The sequence below is a fragment of the Coloeus monedula genome, assembly GCF_965178545.1.
Source record: "Coloeus monedula genome assembly, chromosome: 9".
NCBI classification, from domain to species: Eukaryota; Metazoa; Chordata; class Aves; order Passeriformes; family Corvidae; genus Coloeus; species Coloeus monedula.
Window position 1 is genome coordinate 22,879,435 of NC_138789.1, and position 21,969 is coordinate 22,901,403.

At 43.6% G+C, this 21,969-nt stretch overlaps 3 protein-coding genes across 5 annotated transcripts in view; 1 reads left to right on the top strand and 2 right to left on the bottom strand.

The window, feature by feature from the left end:
- The window catches only part of GPBP1L1 (GC-rich promoter binding protein 1 like 1), a 31,753-nt gene extending 21,885 nt beyond the window's left edge, over positions 1-9,868 (bottom strand). Inside the window, exon 1 of one of the 3 annotated variants that reach the window (XM_082287460.1) lies at positions 9,770-9,868. The gene's annotated coding sequence lies outside the window, so the exon portion shown is untranslated. Of the gene's footprint in view, positions 1-396; positions 416-3,347; positions 3,365-9,769 lie in introns of those variants that run through there. The other 2 variants (XM_082287462.1, XM_082287461.1) reach the window with 2 other exon arrangements.
- Positions 9,869-10,139: 271 nt separating this feature from the next.
- On the top strand, positions 10,140-13,951 carry TMEM69 (transmembrane protein 69). Its single transcript, XM_082286818.1, has 3 exons — positions 10,140-10,595; positions 11,033-11,095; positions 11,686-13,951. The coding sequence occupies exons 1-3, from the start codon at positions 10,470-10,472 to the stop codon at positions 12,409-12,411; spliced, it is 915 nt and encodes a 304-aa protein (XP_082142944.1). The 5' UTR covers positions 10,140-10,469; the 3' UTR covers positions 12,412-13,951.
- A 2,263-nt stretch (positions 13,952-16,214) lies between these two features.
- Positions 16,215-21,712, bottom strand: IPP (intracisternal A particle-promoted polypeptide; the record flags this gene model as incomplete). Its single annotated transcript, XM_082286817.1, has 8 exons — positions 16,215-16,439; positions 17,207-17,427; positions 18,097-18,219; positions 18,596-18,733; positions 19,525-19,692; positions 20,421-20,576; positions 20,900-21,331; positions 21,415-21,712. 8 exons carry the CDS (start codon positions 21,710-21,712, stop codon positions 16,215-16,217), a joined length of 1,761 nt encoding a protein of 586 aa, XP_082142943.1.
- Between the last annotated feature and the right edge of the window lie 257 nt (positions 21,713-21,969).

Consider the following 21,969-nt stretch of genomic DNA (forward strand, 5'->3'; position numbering starts at 1 on the left):
TTCAGAACAGACCTCTTCCCGCTTAGCTACTTTTCAGAGTAGTGTCACTGAATAGGTGTACGTTAGTTTATGATAAGGAATTAACACAATATGCATTCACTGAAATATCTCTTTCTAATAACCTCCAATTCACCCAATAGATTCACAAAAATAGGGAGCACAGCCTGCAGTCCAACTCAGGAAGAGTCAAAAGCATGCTACTGACTTCCTTAAGGCTATCAAAAAGCCTCACGTGAAATTTCACTACCCTGTTTTCCAGGAAAAAACCCCAAACCTAACAAGGCTTGGTCTTACTATCAAAAACATATTATAAAGATAATCATATTTGGGTACACAGCCTTAAAAACCATCTAGTTACAGCCCCCCCGCCACAGGCAGAGACACCTTCCACTTTACCAGAATGCTCATTTCCAGCGATGGGGCATCCACAACTTCTCTGGGCAATCTGTGACAGTGAATTACATTTATAATATAATTATAAACCTTGCTTCAACCTTGCATGCATTATTAGGCCTTACTATAAAAGACACAAGTGCAGCATAACTCGTTCAATAGTTGTCATAACAACTGGTGAGCCATGTCTTCACAAGTTGAGATCATTCATTTCCAGTTCACCTACATAAAGTAGCTACAAAACAAACTTTCCTTTTCCTTTCACTTCCATTAATACAATTGTCTAGACACACCTTCACCCTGTCTGCACAACTCAAAAACAGTTCCCTTTGGAGAGGACAAATGCAGATGTTCCGGAATGGCACGTACAACTGGTAGAGCTCACACACCTGAGGTATTAGGAACCAGAAGAACTATCCCAGATATGCCATCCCTACTCGTTTCTTCCCATTATATCCCACAGCCAGCCTTCCAAAATAAAGGACAGCCCTATTAATTAAAAATACTGCAAAAAACATTGCTTAAATTGTATCTGGCTGCTGAAAAAAATGTAGTATCTAAAAACACAGAGCATCACTCATAACAGTTTTCTAGATTTATAGAAATATGAGCCCATTTTAGAACACTAAAGGATGGATTAAAATGTTAATCATGTACTAAACTAAAACTTTCCCAGATATAGATATTAAATGTTTTAGTGAAAAGGATCTATTACAGAAAGATTAACAACTTGGTTTTCAAGTTTAAAGCAAATGAATCTATCTTGCAGAGTCATCAAAACTGTTTTGTATTCTAGACAGAACACTGCAAATCTATATTCCAAAATGAAAACATGCCAGAAGCTTGGCCATACAAAAGTGCTTCCAGAGTAACAGGCTAGTGGTGGGGGAAAATCATACCAACTGTTACATACCTGACCATTTACACAAACCAGATGACTAACTTAAATGAACTGAAAATAGGTTAAGAAAGGTCCATACAGACACATCTATGTCCTAATCCCCTTTTCTCTACTGACAGTCCTTCCATTGACATCTCACACAGCTCTGCTTCACAAACAACCTGTCCCTTCACATACTTACTTTCCACTTCTCCAAGGCCACGCTGACCCAGTCTTCCCTCCTTCAAAACTTCTAGACAAACGCATACCCCCACAAAACCACACACCGAGCAAAGCCTTAACAGTCTGGTCTCATGAATACATATTGAGATCTAGAGTATAGGGGGTAAGGAGATTATTTTTTTCCTTTGTGACACCAATTAAAGATACAAGGACATACAAAAGTAACAACCCAGTAACAGAAAAAAGTGACTTCTAGGACTGTAGGAAAGATCGAACAAGAAAACACCACTCACAAAAACACGACCTTCAGAAATGTTATTCACTGATGATACACCGGCCCTCCAAGCTTCTGTTGAGCCAAGTTTTTACTAGCAAGATTACCACACAAAAGCCAGCAAACTTGTCTTTGGAAGCAAGTTGTACTTAACTCAAAAGCCCAAAGCATATTTTGGAAAAGGCAGCATCATGGGGAGCCTGTACAGAAGCCTGTGCAAGACGATAAGCCTCTGGACCATAGCCAGCAAGTGTGATACATCAAAAATGAACCCTTCCAAGGGGTTTTCATGAATTTACTCCTCAAAGCACCAAGAATAACAAGATAAAGCCATTGTAAACATGTAAAATCTAAAAGGGTCAACTCCTCATAAGCACAAAATAGGAGAACACAGGCTTTCTAGATATTATGCCTACCACCAGTTATTCCTATGTTTCATACTGTGCAGCCACTGGCAATGCTGTCATCCCTTATGCCTCTCTCCTATGCCTGTTAAGATTCCACTTCCCTCCCTCCAATGTCCCTTTCACTGCCTTTAATACTGTTTATGTTAGAGAACAGTGGTATTTACCTGAAATATTAAAACCTGTTTACTACTCTGCCCTGCTGCAAGAAGTAAGGTTTCAGGGATGGTACACCTCTTAAACAAGTGCATCTATTGACACTACTGATACAAACCAAAGAAACACATTTTAAATAATATTAGGCTTTAAACGTGATCAACATTCTGAACTTTCAAACAGCTTTAGCATTTTATTAAATAAGGTATTTTAAATCTGGAGAAGGTATTCTACTATTTTAATCAAATCCAAAGGTCTTTTTATTTTTAGCTCTTTAAGGAACAAAATCAAACATCTATTTTGTACTGCACTTCGATCTACAGATCTTTTGCAAGTAAGTCAAGATAAGGCTCTGTTCCGCCCAGAACCTTACACAGCACAGCACCTCGTCATGGCTGCCTTTAAGGTACCACTCCTGTCCCCAAACCCTTATGACAGAATGAGTGAAAGGGCAATGAAGAGGCCATCTGTACAGTCTGCCCAAAGCCTTAAGGAACAAAGTCACTTCTACTGCTCAGTAGCACACACCAGGATAATGTTCTCCATCATCAGGAAAGAATTGCAAATATGTAATTACTGGCTTATCCCTGCTGTATGCTACATACCTCCTGCCTACCTGTCTTCCAGAGATGTGGATGGAGCCTAAGCAGAAGTTAAGTAAGTAGTTCTCCAGTACCTTAAAAAAAAAATCATGGGATAGGTATTTCCCACTAAGGGTATTTTATAAGCCAGTATTTTACCAGGGTTATTACTGCTACTATAGCACATTTACATTTAAATATATTCCATTTGGAGTGGAGAAAAACGTATTTCCTTTGGAAAAGAGCCTCAAATGCAACCAGACTATTTATCAAATATTTGTGTCAAGGCAAGAGAGACTACAAATCAAGTAGACGGAAGTACAGATCTGCATTTCAGATGAAGGATAAGCAAGTAAAAGGCATGTCATTTGCAAAGAGGAAGGAGAATTGAAAGTCAACAAAACAGAGGACATTCAGAAATAAGAGACCATTCTCCTAACCAGTACTGTAGTAATTCTTCCCCTCAATACCATTACCTGGGTCCTACAAGACCAGTACTACAAACTGGGAAGGGAGGTGCATTCCAGTTATAGGTACTTCCCCTAAAGACAGCCTGCCAAGACTGAGGGACAACTCATACCTTTTCTGCCCCTCCCTGCAATCTGGATTATTTCCAAACCCTTTTACATCAAGACCAGGACAATATGATCAAACTCCACATTTATTTGTCCGTAACTAGGACATGACAAAGACATGTTCACTCAGCACTTTTCAGCATGTGTACAACACCTGCATTAGTTTGTAAAGTTTACATTGTCTGCAATGGTTTTCATTTCACTGGTTTAACATTTTCAGCACTTTCTGATTGAGAAAGTATTAACAAACATCAATGCAGAAAAGTCACTGAACACAATTCAGTTTAAAACAACTCTTATACATATAAAATAAATTGCAAAAATAATACATATTCCACTAGTTTGGTCTTGGCTTTAAAAAAAAAAAAAAAAAAAAAAAAAGGAGAAAGAGAAAAAGTCATCCCGTCATCTAATGATTTGCTGCAGCTGGGACATATATCCTCTTTAGATGTTCACAGTGTTTTCCTGGAGTTCTATCTACAATCTAGTTTGTGAAACTGAATTAAAATAAAGCAAGGGGTTATGGACAAAATGTTGTCCAGCTGGTTTCAGCTTTGTCTTTAGATCTTGCAGAGAATTATTGTTTTTCTGCAGGTAATCTGTGTGGGCCAAGACTAAAACACTGATTCTTCTATCCTAGTGTCCCACAATAAATTAGGGAATACAAGCAAAACATCTGTGTGGGAAAAAAATCCTCATACATTGCACAGTTAAGCACCTTTTCCTGAGATTTAAAAGAATTTAGCTCTACCGTCTTCCATCAGATGTCTCTGAAAGTCAACTAAGCAACGCCCCCCCCTTCACCAATTTGTACAGTGATCTTCAGCCTGCAGAGGTCCAAAAATTAATCCTGAAATGTCTCATAAAGTATCAGAAAAACGAGTTTGTCATCAGCAGACTGGAATTCATTATGCAGCTATACATACCTCCACTGGAATATTTTTTTGGAAGCTGTAAATCAAACCAGATTAGCACACCAGCACTCTCCAGGGTATCCCTACAATCTGTTTTGGTTATTTGTATGGCTTGAAAGCCTGTCCCTGCATCTAATGCCTCACCTGAACATATTCTGCTGCAATTTCAACTCATAACTACTTGTTTTACTCATGACGGATGTAGAAACCTGACTAAACTCTCCTTGCAGATACCTTTTAAGAAATCTTTTCTCCAGACCAAAACTTCAGCATTCCCTGACTGAAAGGCAACTTTAGCAGGTGGGTTTTTTTTTTTTCCTGGGGAAATCCCACAGACCGCCCTGTATCCCAGCACTGTTTGGCAGCAGAAAAAGGATCTACTATCATATTCTGGGATCAAATATAGCCATGCTTTAAAAAAAAACCAAAACCAACAAACAACCCACCCTTAACCAGTCAAATTTTACTGGCAAAGATCAAGCTTTCAAGTTCAAAGCACCAATGACGAAAAAACTGATGTGACCCACCTACCAAGTGTGACAGCTTGCAGGCAGTGACACGATGTCAGAGCTGCCTCCCAGTTATACCTGCAGGTAACTTTTTTAAGCTGCTGTATACATCACCTGCTAATGTCTGATGAAACATGTTGTATAAAACCACCGTAGAGCTAACCAATCAATTTTTTTTCCAATCCTTAGTTACAGTTTCTCTCTTTCACAGACTTTGTTATTTTCTTTATGGACCTTGTTACACAGCCATAACTTTCCCAAGTATGACATTATCCCAAACTGAACAAGATAGCTCCTGCTGAACACCTACCACTCCTCGGCAGAACGGAGAAACTGCTTCATTACCTTATTTTAAATGCTTCTATATGTTCCAGTATGACAAGTGAATTTTCATGACAGTGATGCTGCTGACTCATGATAATTTAGGAACCATTACAACCCCCAGATACTCCCCCACAGAACTGCTGCCCTGCCAGCTGCTACTTGTCTGTGTAGGCAAAATACCAAAACACAGTAATTTGAACCCATCTACACCAAAATGGCTGAATCCAAAGCTATTGTTTTCAGACCATTTATTGAATTTGTCAGGATCACATTATCTGTGTGTTCAGTAAGAACATCATTGCAATACAGGGAAGTGAAACCACCAAAAAGTACATGACGCAGACTCCCTGATGTGAACACTCTTCCTCTGGACATACCCAAGTATTGCCTTTTTTCTAGATGTTGTGAGGGAAAATGCTCCTCAACTCCTCAGCATTCTGGAACTTTTCCCACCCCCACAGGCTCTCAGCTCCCTAAATACTAGAGGATACATTCCAGAAGGCCCAGTCAACCTGAAGACATTAAAGCTGTCATTAACCCATTTCTCCACTTTTAACTGTAGTTCAAAGTAGAGAAAAGACAGTTTTCCCAAACTAACAGTCAAGATCATAACACATTCAACATTTTCAGGATGAGAGTTCCTTGCTGAGTTTTTTTAAGATCAACATTAAAGGTCTTTTCAGATCATCTCACGTGAGTCTTGATTAATCCCTTGATGATGGATGACGCATTGTAACACAATGGCAAAACACTCCTCTGTGCTGAAAGGCTGGAGGGAGACCTGTTGTAATCTTTACCATACACCTTCACCAGCAACTTTGTGAATACCAATAATTTCTGTGCCCAGAATAATACCATATATCTCCCTGGCAGACTCAGTCTTTTATTTACAAGTTAATTGTCACAAACTGAAGATGACAAAATTCCAAGAGAGTGTCACTCATTGCCACATACTCCCTGTGTTGCAACTACACTACGGGGAGGGGGTCACACAGATATCCAGAACCTAGAAGAGACACCAAAAATAAAACTTCTCTAAGGGAAATTAAATTAAAATTCCTAATTTCTTCTTCTATTGAAAAAAGAGGATTCCTAAAACCAGGAACATTCAGACAACATTACAGACATATCTTCTTATCAAGAGCCACTAACATCACACCACAGAGTTGTGATACTCCTTCCAGTGTGGAGGATAAAACTATGCAAAACATTGAACTGGAAATGATCACAAGATTCAAGGAGAAAACAAACCAACACTGGCATTTTTGCTAGAATGTCTGTAAGTCCTAGAACTTCAGCTGCTCCTGGTGAACTCCCTAATGTACAACAGTCCCTGAGGCACAAGGTCACATGCTGCAAAATATTTCTTTCTGAGCATCATTTATTGCAGAAAACCTCAGTTATGTTTGGCTGCATGGGTTCAAAGCATTTTTGTTAAGCCAGACCTTGGAAGTGCAACTATTTCAGATTAGTCATATTATAGAACTGCATACACCAACACTTTGCAAAACTGTTTTGCTGTTTAATTATAGAAAGGTCTAAGTAGCATAAAGGGTGAAAATTCTTCTCCTGACTTTTGAAGACCAGCTAGAGAAGGAGCTGCATACTTTAATCAAGAATTTCCAGTTTGGAGTGATACAGCCTGATCACTAATATGTATGATCAATTAAGCCATAATGCTTCCCCTCCCTGCTTACTGTCACACTCACAGCCCTGTCTAACCTAGAACTTCTACGTCTGCACAGTGTTTGCACATACATGTATGGGGCAGTGGACACTTAGCCACTATCAGTCTCCACTCCCAAAACCATAAATTTATCTTCTGACCATACAGTAACTCGTTAAAGTTTGGCACATTTTCACAGGAACATATAAAGTTACAGCACACAAGTTAAACAACATCCTGGCTTTCATGAAGTATTCTGAGCAGGACCATGTTTCTGCCAACTTCACTGCTTTTCATCAAATCTGACGAGCAAAGAGAACACGGACTTCAATTTCTCTTGCTAAAACAAACGCCACACATGATTTAGTTGGCATCCTGGTCACTACGCAAGTGACAGTAAAATGTCTACTTACATTGCTGAGTTTGCAGAACCAAAACCAAACCACTCCTGCCTCTACAAATAAATTAACATAAAACTTAAAAATCCCAGACAAACCTCCTGGTACATACACTACCTCATCAACTGCAAAATCCAGTAACTATGACCTCTCCCTGGATAAGCTAGAGCAACAGTCAGCTCCTGGGTGTTTCTACAAAGGTGTAAGGAAAAGCTGTGTCCATGCAAACACAGCCAGCACTCTGCTGGAGAGAGGTGCTTTAATGCTTCAGCTCTACTGAACAGAGTCAGCCCTTTCCAATCTCTTCAGACAAACAAACAAAGCACACCCTGGAGTACACTTCATAGCTAAGTCAATTCAGCAGTTACACAACTAACTTCAAACAATTTGTAACGCTGAAAAAAAAATAAGGTAACTTTAACTCCTGAGCCAATAGTTTTTCTTCACTTTGTAATGGCAAGAACTACGTTATGACACCCCACACTCCTGAAGAAATTCACAGATCCAACCACAGCATTTTTCTGTGTTAAAATAAGGATCCCACAACTCCTAAAATACCATTTCCATTAATTGAAAATGCTAGTGAATATTATTTTTCCTGTAGTGATTTCGTTTCCTAATTTAAAACAGGAATTTCAAGATTCAGTAACACCACACAGCAGTCACACATGCGAGACAAGTTGACCATACCCTGTAGATATTCTCAAAGTAAAATTTTTTCCTAACATTCAGAAAGTGTGCACTTCCCTTTGATTTGCTGTATTTCACATCTGCATTCTGCTCCTCATATTTCTGAGACACCGCAGAAAAAAACCAGGATTTGTGTTTTTTTAAAATGCCATCTGTTCCCTGCATATTTCCACTTTAGGTCCTCGTATGATATCTGCAATGGAAACTTCTGTGTCATATAGGATTAAGGCTATAAACCAGATGAATATAAAACACAGAGGGCTGCACTTCCCTACAAATAGCTGGGGAAAAAAAAAAAAAAAGCCATAAGGAAGTACCACCTGAAGCCTTTCTATTCTAAATACAAAACTTCAAGAAGTTCTTTTTAAAGGGACTTTCCTCCAGAAATTATGTGAAAGAGTGTGAGAGGAAAAGCTGCTCCTCTTAAATCTGGGAATTTTATTTGTTCCTACCACTGCTCTACACCTGTTTCCTTCCTGAGTCAGAAACTGGAAGTTTGAAATACCGGTCTCCAAATGGATAAGCATGGGGAACCTTTCACTGAAATACCAGCCATATTCATTCACGAAGTAACATTTGCATAAGCTTTTTTCATAACCACCTAACATTTTTATAGGAAGCAATGTCAACTCTACAGTAAACTCAGCTTTGATGGCGCTCCAATTATCTCAGCTGTTATCTCCATTCCTCCTCTTTGCTATTTCCACACTTTGCTCAGGCACTTGCAACGTTTCAGAGTATTATCAACATTACTAACACTTGTGTCACTCACAGTTCGGGGGCGGGGAAAGGCAGGCTGTCCTACCTGGTCATGTTAATATAAAAAGATTTTTAAGCAACACTCTTAAGCCATTCCACCATTACTTGTAAGAATTTAAATAGCTACTGTTCCTCTAAAGCTGTTTAAAAACTCGTAACTTGTGCAGACACCCACTGACTGCTCTAAAATCGTTCCAAAACAGCTCGTTACTAAACTGAACTGAATTCAAAGTCTTAAGTGGATATTTGAAACGCTAGGCGCGTTCTGATCAAGTCCAGCTCCAGCCGTTTAAGTTAAACCACACAAGACCTTAGGCCAAGGGGGCATAAAACACACCGGACACACGGAAATAACTTTCACGCCGGAAAGAGCCGCCTCACGCTCGGGCCAGGCGCTGTTTCTCTACGAGCACACAGCGAGCGGCACCTGACAAGTTTCCCAGCCTCGCTGGCACAGCGAGCCGGGCCCCGGCTGCCCGCAGCACACGTGTCACTGCCCGGCGCCGACCGCCCCTTCCCGCCGGGGGCAGCCGGGAAGCGCGGCCCGGGAGGAGCCGAAGGGAAGCGGCCGGGCTGGTGCCACTCACCCAGTTTCGTTTCCAGCCTACGGCGGGGTTGCCCCTGCCCAGCCCCCCCCGGGACTCACCCGCCGCCCCAGCCCGTTCCCCGCCGCCCCCCCCGCCCCGCTCACGGACGGCCCCATGACAGGAGCTCAGCTCCGGCACTGTCAGCGCTACGAACTTCCCGGCTGAGCAGGAAACAATAAACCGCAGAGCCCCGGCCCCCACCGCCCACCCCGGCCCGGCCCGGCCCTGCCCGCGGGGACCTCGCGCTGCCCCCCCCCCCCTCCGCACCCCCCCCGGATCCGCCGCGGCCGCAGGACCGAGCGCGGGGGGGAAGGGGGGGGGTGGGGGCCCGGCCTGGCGGGAGGCCGCTCCCGGGCCGCACACCGAGCCCGCGGTGCCGCGGGGGGCGGCGGGGCGGGCCTGGGGGCGGCAAGGGCCAGGTGAAGACGCGGGGGGCGCGGGGGGCGCGGCGGGGGCGGCGCGGGGGCCGCACTCACCGGGCGGGCCCTGGCGCGGCTCCGACGGCCCCACAACCATAACAAAGCTCTGCCCAAAATGGCCGCCCAGCCCTGCCCGGCCGGGGGCCGGAGGGGGCGGGGCCCGCGCGCGCGCGGGGCGGGGCCGAGCACGCGGAAGGGACGCGCCCCCCGGTTCCTCTTCCCTGCCCCCGCGCCTCCCGCCCCACCAATCAGCGGCGGTGGCTCCCACCACCCTCGTCACCGCCTGTCGGAAGCAGCTGCAGACTACGCGTCCCAGAAGGCTATTCGCCATTCCCGCCGTGCAGATAGGCGGGCGGCAGGCCGCAAGGCAGGCTGGGATTTGTAGTCCGCATGAGAGAGACTCGCCCGATGTGGTGATGCCGGAAGATAGAAAGCAGGAACTGCTGCACTGCCCCCCAGGAGAAGGTCTATATTCCTCGGGCAGGAGAGGAGCGTGTCGCTTCTCTGCCAGACTGACCGCGGCTCTCGGGCTGAGAGTGACCGGTATCGGCGCGGGTGGGTCCTTCCCCGGCCCGGCGGAACAGGATAGGTCGCGCCAGTTCCCGCTCAGACCGGTAGCGCTAAGCGCCGGGCGCCGTCGGAGCGCTTAAGGGAGCACCGGAAGCCGCCACAGCGAGCGTGTCCGGGCCGGTGGCAGAACCCGGCCAGTCCTGCCCGCTCTCTGGTGGGCAGTGCCCCCGCCTCCTCTGGAATATACATGTATTCTAGTCTCCCCTCGCTCTCCTTGAGGGGAGTTTGGTTGCGTGGGGCCGCCTTTTTCTTCCGGTGCAGCAGGACCGGGAACTGCGGAGTCAGATCCAGGGCGAGCCACCCGCCTTACCCGGTGAGTGTCGTACCTCGGCAGGGAGCTTACATGCAGCTTGGATGGGATGGCTTCTCCTTTTTAAATTAATGATCGCTTTTTCCGCGTGTGAGAAATTGCTCGTTTATAAGCTTTTTGCAGCCATTTATCCCTTGAAGAGGAGATGATCCATGAACGGGAAGCCATCACTTGTTCCCTGATACTCAGTTCTTTAACTAGAAATTGTTTTTGCAACAGTTAATACAGCTTTAGAACTTCGGTTCATAAAGCTGCCTGAAACTAAATATTCTGTAGTGGGCAAGTACCGATTGAATGCATATGTAATATATATACATATATCTCTTTAAATATATACCTGTAAGACTCTTGCATTTGATAAGTGTAGACTGACTAAACTTTGAACATCAGACCAACTCAGCAATTCATCCGTTCAGACCTTCTGAATTTTTCTGTTGTAGGGCATTGACAAAACAAGTATGTTTCCTCTCATACGACGATGCTGCTTCAACACACCTTTCAAAGTAAGTAACTGAAGGCTTTTTTTGCTGATTTTATTTAAAAGTAAAATAGCAAAAGATAGGACTGCAGCTTTGAAAAATGGGTGGCTTCCAAGTTGGAGTTTTAGCACATTTATCACTCAGCTTTTCTAGAACAGTTCATTGTTTCTACAGCACCTTTAGGCAAAGCTATTTCTTTAATAAAATTAGATTTTATTGTCTCAAGATCTTTTTTCTTGATGGAGTAGTGAGGGGACAGTAGCTAGTTTCTGGGGTGACCTTATCCTGCTTCTATATGAAACTGTTTCATATTTTACTCTGAAAAGGACTGATATATCTTAAAAGTGCCTAAAGAATGCATGTGTGTGGGGAGGGATAGGTGGGCACTGAGTAAGCTTTGCTTATGCACTCTGGAGAGCCCAGCTGCTCTTCATCAGCTGCATAGGGTACCTTCATTAGTTCAGTTAAAACCACTTGAAAGTCAAGAGCAAGGACAGCTGTGGTGTGACCTGACCTGGAAAACCACTTGGTACAATACTCAGTACATAGTTTAGGTACCTGCAGATCTGTAAGCCTGCACTGTACAGGGTTCAGAACAAGTTTTGTGCTTGCAGCTGCAGAAGTTGACTGATCCCAGACTGCTCCTCTATGGAAAGAATAAGACAACTTGGTCTTCCTTCGCCCTCCAGCTGCGGAGAGATGCGTGTCCTCTCTCAACATCTCTGAGCCTCAAACCAGCATCGGTTTACACAACCAAGCTCCAGGCTTTTCACACCTCTCTCCCCGTTTTCAAGAAGAAAACCCCTGCAGAACCTGAGGCAGAATCACAAAAAAGCCTGGAATCACTAAAGGATTCTCCCAAGCCAGCCCTTTACTTAAGCCTTGGGGGGCTAATTCCATTTGTAGCCGTGCCCCTGGCCATGGCCATCCAGGGGACCTACTGCCCAGAGCTGGCCTTTGCTCAGATTGCCTACGGTGCTGCAACAGCATCTTTCCTAGGGGGAATGAGGTGGGGGTTTGCTCTCCCGGAAAACAGCCCAGCCAAGCCAGACTGGCTGAACCTGGCTAATGGCACAGTTCCTCCTCTGCTTGCCTGCCAAGCCTTGCTTTTCAAAGATACCACTCAGGGAGCAGTAATGCTTGTGCTGGCCTTAGGGATAACGCTGCATTACGACATTTCCCTTCTTCCTACTTACCCCAGGTGGTTTAAAGTACTGAGGGTAGTGGGAACGGTGGTGATGGGATTATCCCTGTTGGCCACTGTAGCACTGAAAGCTGTCCTAGATGTGGAGCAAAGTGATGACAAAGATATGGCAGAACACAAATTAATAAATGAATAAGGAAAAGCTATTATCTGCCAATAAGGTACTTGTGTGGACTTCCAGGAGAAATAAAGACTGATTTGTGCTTAGAAGTCGTATGATTGCAGGGATCAAGATGCTTATTCTTGAAGCAAAATGATGTTCCAACTGATTTTGAAGCTAGTTCAGGAGGGAAGGATTGTAAATAGCAATTACTTCCAAGGCAAGCATGAGTCTGTCCTTATCTGTAGAACAAAGAATTGCTCCTGAATGAGATGTTGCTGCTCTAGGAATTTAGAATGGAGATTCAAAATGACATGGGTATGAATTACTCCATGCTGAACTATTAACTGTAAAGTCTGATCATGTTCTGAGGTGGGGAAAACAACAGTAACAAGGTGAAACAGTTCCAGTGTGGTGTTTAAAGAAGTAGCAGAGAATTATGCAAAAGCCCATCCATACTCAGTTGCTGTGTTGTGGAACAAGACTTCTATTTCACTCCTATTTTCAGAGGAGGTACTGAAAATCATGGAATGGTTTGGGTTGGAAGGAACCTTAAAGATTGTCTCGTTCCAACCCCCTGCCATATACAGGGACACCTTCCACTAGATCAGGTTGCTCAAAGCCCCATCCAGCCTGAACGCTTCCAGGGATGCTGTGGGAGGCAGTGCTCAGTGCGGTGTCAGGTAAGAAAGGACTGCTGAGGTCTGTTTGCAGTGGCAAGCCAAGGTCAGCACTCACCTGAAATGTGTCATTCAGCTGCTGTGCTGGAGTGGGGAAAAGCTGAAGGGGGAGCTTTGTATCTTTGACAAGGTGCCACAGAAGACAGGTCAACTTCCTGCTCAGGCTTACTAAAATTAAAAAGAGTATTTGCACCACCTGTATGTAGGTTTTGCTTGGATTTAGGGCTGCCCAGCAAAGGAAGCTGCATGCAACATAGCCATAAAGATCTGCCATACTCCTAAATTAAAGGACTGTTAACTTCTGCTATGACACAAAGACTCAAGTGCTGGCACTAAGGGATCAGATAATGGGACTGGAAGTAGCTTCTGTCTTCTCCCTCCTAAGAGTCCATGTATTTGGACAGGTACAAATGGCCTGTAGGCTGTAAACTCTCCATGCTGGGCCTATTAGTGAAACCACTGCAGAAGCATATGCTCTTTGTACTTAATTCTTCCTAGCACATCATTTAGTGGAACAGTGGAAGATACAACCTAAGTCACATGGATTTTCTTTTCTAGTGTCAGCTACCTCAAGAGACCTATGAAATGGGATGTGGGCATATTTCTTGTAAGCTTTTTATCCGAAGTATTTAAGTACAATATGAGATGTGAGAAAAAAGCTGAAAATGACATCTACACATGGTCTTAGGACCAGATAATCCTCATAGTTCTATTAAAGCACTACTCTTCATTGTTGGTCTACACCAAATAAAGCACATATTGTCCCTTAAAATTTATTACTTGTTCATTCTGCAAAGAACAGATTTTAAGAAACCTGCCTGTCCTGGAGATGGAACCATCTGGTATACTGCTGAAACAGCAGCTCTGGACACCAGCCTCTCCCTTTTGGAACCTATTAACCTTTGAACAATTATGGGTATCAATTGCTCTATGCTGAACTATGAAAATACCCTATTAAACAATATATTTCAGAGCTTTCTGAATATAAAGGAAATAAAATTGAGTTTGTAAATGAACATTTTTTCTTCCTTCTTACTTAGACCTGGCATCTTTTAAGACATGTCCAGAGTCCTGTCTTTGTCTTGATTAGTTTAAAGAGGTGCTGAGGATTAGAGACCATAATCAACTAGCTTTGAAATTTCAGTCAAACACAGCAGAACCAGTTACAAAAACTGGAAAAGGTAACTTCAGACAACTGCAGACTCCCTCAAGCTCCATTAAACCAGGAAGTTTACAGGTAGGGATCAGAAGTAAACTTGTAGTTCCCAAACGACTAAAATACAGCTAAGGTAGTGTTTCTGAAATGGTTCCATGAGGGATCCTGAAACGTAAAGTAGAAAGACTAAGAAATATTACCTGTAATTTCCTCCCACAGAGGGCTGAATAGAGCTGGCAAGGTGGCCAGACTCCCAAGAAGTCTGAGTGATTTTCCACTAAGAAGAGAAATACTTGAGTATTTTACTGCAGAAGCGTGTTACTTCCACCACTCAAACAGTCACAATTCATAACCAATCTTTCCCTAGTGTTCTACTGGGAAATACGATTTCCAATAAAAAGAAAAAACTACCTATTATATGAAAGTGGCAATACTATAGCTTACTTAGTTAGGAAAGCAACCTCTTCAAGAGCATTCCAGTCAGTTCTGAAAATGCATTTTATTACGAAAAACAGTTTAAACAAGCTTATACTTGAAAAAACCCAAACCATTAATTCAGACACAAATTCTTTGAAGTAAAAGCACATACAAGATTATAATAATCAGAGAAACTCTCCATCATCTAGCATGTTTTAGCCCAACCCTATGTCAGATTTTAGGACCTAGATTAAGGTACCTGCAACACTCACCTTGAAGGATTTATTAATGTATTAATTTGTTAATTTTACACAGGGGATATTGACCTAAACAGCATGAATGCTCCGTTGTCTACACAGTACCAGGCTTCCTGTTTTGTGACATTCCAGTTGTGGTTTTGTGTTCCAGAAAAACTGTTTATCAAAATTCAAGCAGCCTCACTTCAGACTCCATCCAAATCATCCACAGCTGTGCTGAAAATGCAAAAAGCAACTTCAAATATGTTAATTAAATGAATCTAGAAATAACTCCAAACTCCTGATAGTATTGTTCCACTAAGTGTATCCCAGCTAAATACAAACTCCTTAAGAGCACACTTAATATAATCACTTTAATGCTAAATGCAACTAATTCTATCACAAAAGGTTCCACTGGCTCAAATTTGGATGAGGCAGGATACGAGATGTAGTGAAGGTAAAGCAGTGTGCCTTGTTGAACAGCAAATATTCAATGCCAGGTCTCAGCACGTGTCACACAGGGTAAAAACACATTTGACTATAGGGAAAAAAAATATGGGGGCAAAAGCCTTTCCCTGTGCTTTTATACTAAGAGCCACTGCTCTAAACAGAACAGCCAGTCTAATGAATAGCATTTGCATTTAAAATTCACCAGAGCTTACACAAAAAGGAGCTCTACTGGCATCATTGACACCACCGAGAAGAAAAGCCAGTGCTGAAGGGGAATAGCATTATTAGAAATGTGAGGACAACTTTCCAGAATAGGAAATTCTCATCCACTCACCATTCAAATTTGTGGAGTGGCCAGAAAATAAAGATCCAATCGATATTCAATGCCCACCATGTCCAGCAACAGAAAAGAGGCTCAAATGCATCAAGGTCATAAGTAGAGTCACCAAGTCTTTCCTGTCTGTTATCTTCTCTTCCTTGTTTTCTGGCAGAAAAAGAACTAATGCCCTCCTGATCTTACCTACAGGTAACTCCTTGCTGTCGACAGTAACCCACTTCCACATTGCAAGTCTGGCTAAAGTGCCAGCTGAGTAACAACCTGATTAATGTCTCTAATGTGTTGGAATTATTTCTTCAGATTTTTACAGGGCAAATTCACCATTTATTTCAGTGAGCTTAATCCAGTTATAAGAGGCATTCCTACTCTTAACAGAATACTTCCTGAGACAGACACTGGATAAGCCAATTTACTTTGAAGGGCTTTTCCTTTTGCTCAGGAAAATCCCTCTGATCTAATTCTCCACTGAAGCTCCTGTGTTAAAAGAGGTTTCTGGTCAATGAAACAGGAAATCTGAGGAGATATATTCACTCATTACTTGAATGAGTTTTCTTCTTTGTGTTTTACAGCACAGCTACGCCTCCTTCGCAGCGGCTGGTTATCATGTTGGCAATTTCAGTCCAGCTGTCCATGTGAGGGTTATAAACTTCAACAGAGTCAGAGGTTACTGGAGCAGCAAAATCAGGACTGGGAGCTCGGCCTCCCGAAGCATAGAGAAGTCCATTCACAGCCACAACACAGACACCAGCTCTTGGGATTTTCATCGATGCAACTTCAACCCACTTTTCCTAATAAGAAGGTGAAAGATCAAGAAATAGTTTTAGGGCAAGCCCTGATTCTGATAAAGTAACTTTTAAAGCTTAAAGACTGAAACATATACAAAGAACACTATGTATACACTTCACAGGTTTCAATGTGGTATGTGTACAGTATCAAGAGGATTATCAAGCCAGGAATGACAACACTTTCACAAGGGGTACAAATTGTGTTAGTCACTAAAGAGCAGATCCCATACTGTTGGCACACAACACCCCTCCCTTTCTTCAGTCACTGCAAGATGCAGTCAGTCTCCAAAATAAAGCATAGTACAGTTTGAGGTGGGGGAAACAGGAAAACTAGATTCAAATTGAAAAGCAAAACAAATGGCACATGGGATTATGTTCTGCTTTTAAGAGTAGATATTCTTCCAAAGAGCACCATAGAAACATGAGCAATAACAGTCTGGAATAATTTTTTATCTTATTCTAGTCATGCTGAAACACCACGAAATTTTGATGCAGAAGAAGATCCTCAAATTTTGCAATAAAAGGTAACTCTTACCTTTACAGTGAGTTTTTTCTCTCTATTCAGATTATTGAGCTTTCTGTTGCAGCAGGAGAATCTATCCTCTCCTCTTAACCCTAAGAAGTATTTACCAAACTACAGTATATCTGTGCATGGTTAAACCATGACAACTACTTAGGACAGACCCTGAGATCACCAAAGCTTTGTTTCACTGAAGATCACCAGCCAGTAGTGAAAAGGAAATGACATTTAGGAAGGGACTCTACCATACCTCTTCGAATGAGTATCTTTCTACACTAGCAAGTGCATCCTGAGATTCATTCCAGCCTCCCACAGCATAAATACAATCATTGAGAGCAGCTACACCAAGATAGGCTCTTCGGGTGCCCATTGGAGCGAGCTCAGACCAACGTTTAGAGATGGGGTCGTAGACTTCAACAGAACGCAGCTCTACTCCTTCACTGCTGATACCACCAACGACATAAATCAAACCTGCCAAAACAGAGTTTCTCCTCTTTTAGGCTTCGTAGTACAAAGACAGAAAACTACTGTCACAACATAAGTTTCAGCCTGACATTAAGATGGTTAAAGAATGACAGAAAATCCTTCTTTTGCTCAGTAGTAGAATACATAAAGCTTTTGCATGAGCAGCTTGAGGCTCGAGCACTAGAAGCTCTGAGGAAAGCAAAAATTAATGAAGTGCAGGGGAAGGAATTCAGAAGGTTGCAAATGCTGACCTGATCAGGATCAAATACTTAGTAAGCACATGTATTGATCAAGTCTTTAGACATGTCTGTCTTAAAATAACCTGTGGCAAGCCTTCAGATTGTCACAAAGAAAAACATGCAAACCCAAATATGGAAGATAAATAAAAGCAGTATCAGGAAGAACAACCAACTGTTAAAAGACTAGCTGCATAACCATACTGGCAGCCATGTAAAAACTTTTCATGACATAAAAGGCAGAAGACAAGAGAGAACTTTATAGTCTTTGAATTCTGCAGAATCAAAAATAGAGTACTAGAACAAACAAGCAAGGCACAAGCATGTGTGACTGACAGCTCAGTACAAGACAAAGGTAAGAATTCATGACTGAGACCTAAAGCTTCAAAATCCAATGGCTGTTGCAACTATTTATGGATATAAACTTGACAATATTCACCTTGCATTTCACAACACCCAAAGCAGTAACGGGGCTTAGCCATGCTTCCCACCACATCCCAACTATTTTCTTCAGGATCAAATCTTTCAATTGTGTTGCCAATCTCTGCTCCAATCCAGCCTCCTGCAAGTAACGGCAAACACAGGAAGGAATTTAATGGCACGAAGTTGTGTGTTAGCTGCATTTTCAGACATACAGAGCACTGTTCCAGGACAAATTCTGAAATCAGCATGCAGTCAGTCTACAATGGAAATAACTAAACAATATAGTTTATTTATATAGTTATAATGATTAGTTATCGTTATAACTAATCCACAGAGATTTATGTATATATGTTAATACCTATATATATGTATATACGTATTATATGTTAATACTTATGGACTTTTTTTCAAAACTTAAGTTTGCAAATTTGCATCACCAAGATGTAATATATGATCAAATCCATTTTCAAGTTCTATGAATTAACATCTTCACCTAGAAAAACCCCACAACTTACCCAAAGCATAGATAGCACCATAGCATGTGCACACTCCCAGTGCACAACGGGGATGGTTCATGGAAGCCACAGTTGTCCATTGCTTAGTAACAGGATCATAACATTCAGTACAGTCAAAAATCATTGAGTTGTCCTCACCTACATAATACGAGCAAGAAGAAGGGAAATGCAATGTTTTGCACTGCAGATAGGGCAACATTCTTCAACGTCTTCCAGGACAGGTAACATTTCAATACAAGATTTATCTTTTAGCCAAATGGCCAACGTAGCAAAAGTTTCATTTACACCCAGAACTGAATCATCACTAGGAACCTCTTTCATCAATAGTTCCCTGAAAAGTTACTGAAAACATCGGAGAGGTAAACAACCACAATGCTTCACATTTTACTCTGCAGCACAACTGACTGGGTTTTCAAGACCAAAGAATGAGCTCTGTGGTGACAAAAACAGTCTACATATGCATTCTTTCATGATGGGCTGGTAGAGCTGCTCATCATATCCTTGTGCAAACATACATAATGAGCCTTTCCAGGTAGACAGACCACAAGTGGTCTGTCCTGTGCTACTGCCTTTTACGCTCTGGGCTTCTGCTAGACTACAAGTGAGAAAAGGAATTCCTTTAGTGGTGGTACACAAAGCCCACAGAATAGCCAACATCTCTGAGTATATCTGCACACATCCATATGGTAACCTGTGAGTAGCTACACCATGAGGGAAGAGCAGTTTAGTAAAAACTGGCCAGCACAGGAGCCCTAACAGGCATTCACAGAGCAGTGACAGTAGAGAACCAAGGAACCCCAATTCCTTTGTTATTACACCTAAAAGTTGTATTATCCTCAGAACCACTTACAAGAAGAATAATTTTGAAAGTCTCCATGCATGAGTTCTCTAGTATTCATGTAAGAAAGCAAGCGTATTTCAGCTGTTACCTCCAATGGCATAGACCATTCCTCCCACCACAGCCACCCCCAGCCCACTCCGGGCCTGGTGGAGAGAGGACACTGTGGTCCAGTAGTGGCTGAAGGTGTCAAAACGCTCCACACAGCTGAGGGCTCTGCTGTCACTCCAGCGTCCTCCTTGCAGTCGGGTGTACCCACCTGGAAAGTAAGTGGAAAGGCCAAGTAAGAGCTTCCTGTTCATCCTCATGCTCCTATATCTAAACCATTAAAAAATTTATAGTAACAGCCATTAGCCACTTTTAGTGGGAATTGGATTTTTCCAAGTAGCTTCGTTTCTCCAGCATACAAGGAAGAATGGTTGCCTTGAGGGTCATGGAAATTGTGCTGAGCTGATGGCACAACACTACAAACATTAGAATTTCAGTAAAATACAGAGACTAGCCAACAGCTTTTGCTCTCTATGCCGGTGCTACTTCCCACAGGGTGACACAAACGTGCTCCCTTCCAACATAAAGCTGCAGCTTTGCTGAAAACTTACAATTGCGAGTATCCCATCATATGAACCAAAGTATCCTGCACAGAGAAAACTTCAGCCATCAGAACAAAACGTGCAGTGAATTTGCATACACCATTCCAGCGGTGAATCCTGGGTAAATCCTCTGCTGATTTGCAGCTTTCCACCCAAGGCAAATAATTTTTAGACAGCAAATCTGGGCTTTGAATGCCATGTCACAATGACAAGAAATGTGAATGCCGGACTCCTGTGCAATTCTAATCAAAGCAGCTAACATGGTAACTTAGCCATGATGAAACATTTTACTATCTTTACATATTTTGATTTTTAAAAAATCCTCAAGTATCTCCTTCACTGCATTCTGAGATACTACTTCATTTGTTTTATAAGGTTCAAACAGCCACGTTCTAACCTACTGCATAAAGGTACTTCCTGGCTTTCCTCCGGGGACGACCTTTAGAAGCCTGCAGAAAACTGCTGACCTTGTTCTCTTTGGGAGATTTAGAGACTTCACAATATTCTTTCAACAGAGTTTGCAGGGCCACCCGAAGACTGAAATCTGGAATATCTTGAAGAGTAACATAAACAGAATAAGAATAAAATAAGCAGAATTAAAAAAAAAGCACAGTGAAAAGCAACAAACTAAACAATTCAGTTGTAAAAAAATTACTAGCTTCTCCTAAAACAGCAGACAAATCAAGGTTGCCTACTTTTATAAGGCTTTTTCAAAAGCATGTGTTTAAGCTGTGCTTATTTTTTTAAAAATAGAGCTTGTTTGCTGTATTTTCACTCATGCTATTAATGTAAAAAATAGTCCATCAAAGCCCAGTAACTCCGAACAACACATGGTTTGCTCACATACATACATCTGATATTCCTTCTTTCACTTACTTTCTATGTATTTTAACAGCCTTTGTGCTGGTAGTAGAGGGAATCGAACCGGCTCCAGTACTTCTACGACGTATTTCTTTCTTTTCCCCACATCCTTCAGAATCCATTGCATCGCTGCTGTGAAAACCTGGTACTCGTCCTCGATGCTCAGGTCCTCGCTCCGCAGGATCTTCACGAGCTGCTCCTTGGTGAGCGCCAGGAACTCCTCCCCGCTCTGTACCTCCAGGAAGTGCGCGTGGATGTAGCTCTCGGTGAACTCCATCAGGTCGTGACAGGCGATCTGCTCGGAGAACTGGAAGAGGCCGATGCAGTTCAGCGGGTCGATCTGGCCCTTGAGGAACTCGCAGCAGAGCTCCACCACCTCGGTGAGCTGCAGCATGTCCGCGGCGACGATGAGCTCCTGGACGTTGTGCTCCGCGATGCTCACCACCCCTGCGGGCACCAAACCACAGCGGGGCCCCGCTCCAGCCTGCGGCCGCCGGGCACCCGCCTCTCGCCCCCCCGCCAGCCCTCACCTGTGTAGATGAAGTCGAGCAGCGTGTGGAAGGTGTCCGCCTCCACGCCCGCGATCCGCACCACGTCCCGCCCGGACTCCTTCATGCCGCCCGCGAACAGCGCCGCGAAGTAGGGGCTGCTGGCCGCCAGCACCAAGCGGTGCACGGAGAACGCCTCCGGGCCCACCTCCAGCCGCACGTCGCAGAAGCTGTGCCCGGCGCGCAGCCGGTTGATCTGGGCTAGGAGCAGGCGGGCGTGCCGCTCGGAGCTGGAGATGGAGCCAGAGCCGCCCTTGCCCGTCCCGGCACTCGCCGCCATCGCTGCTGCGGCACCGGCACCCCCGGCGCCGGCCTCGCGCCGCGCACGCGCCCCTCTCCTCCCGCCCGGGCGCGTGCGCGGGGGGGGCGCGCTCCCCGCTGAGGCGGCTGCGGATGGACGGGGCGGGCACCGTGAGGGGGAGTGCTGGGGGCTCTGTGTAGCTCCATGAACTCTGGGCTCCGTGTGTGCTGACGGCTTCGTGTGTGCTGAGGGCTGCCCTCAAGCCGGCACTGGTTCTGGTGCCTCTGTCCGCTGCT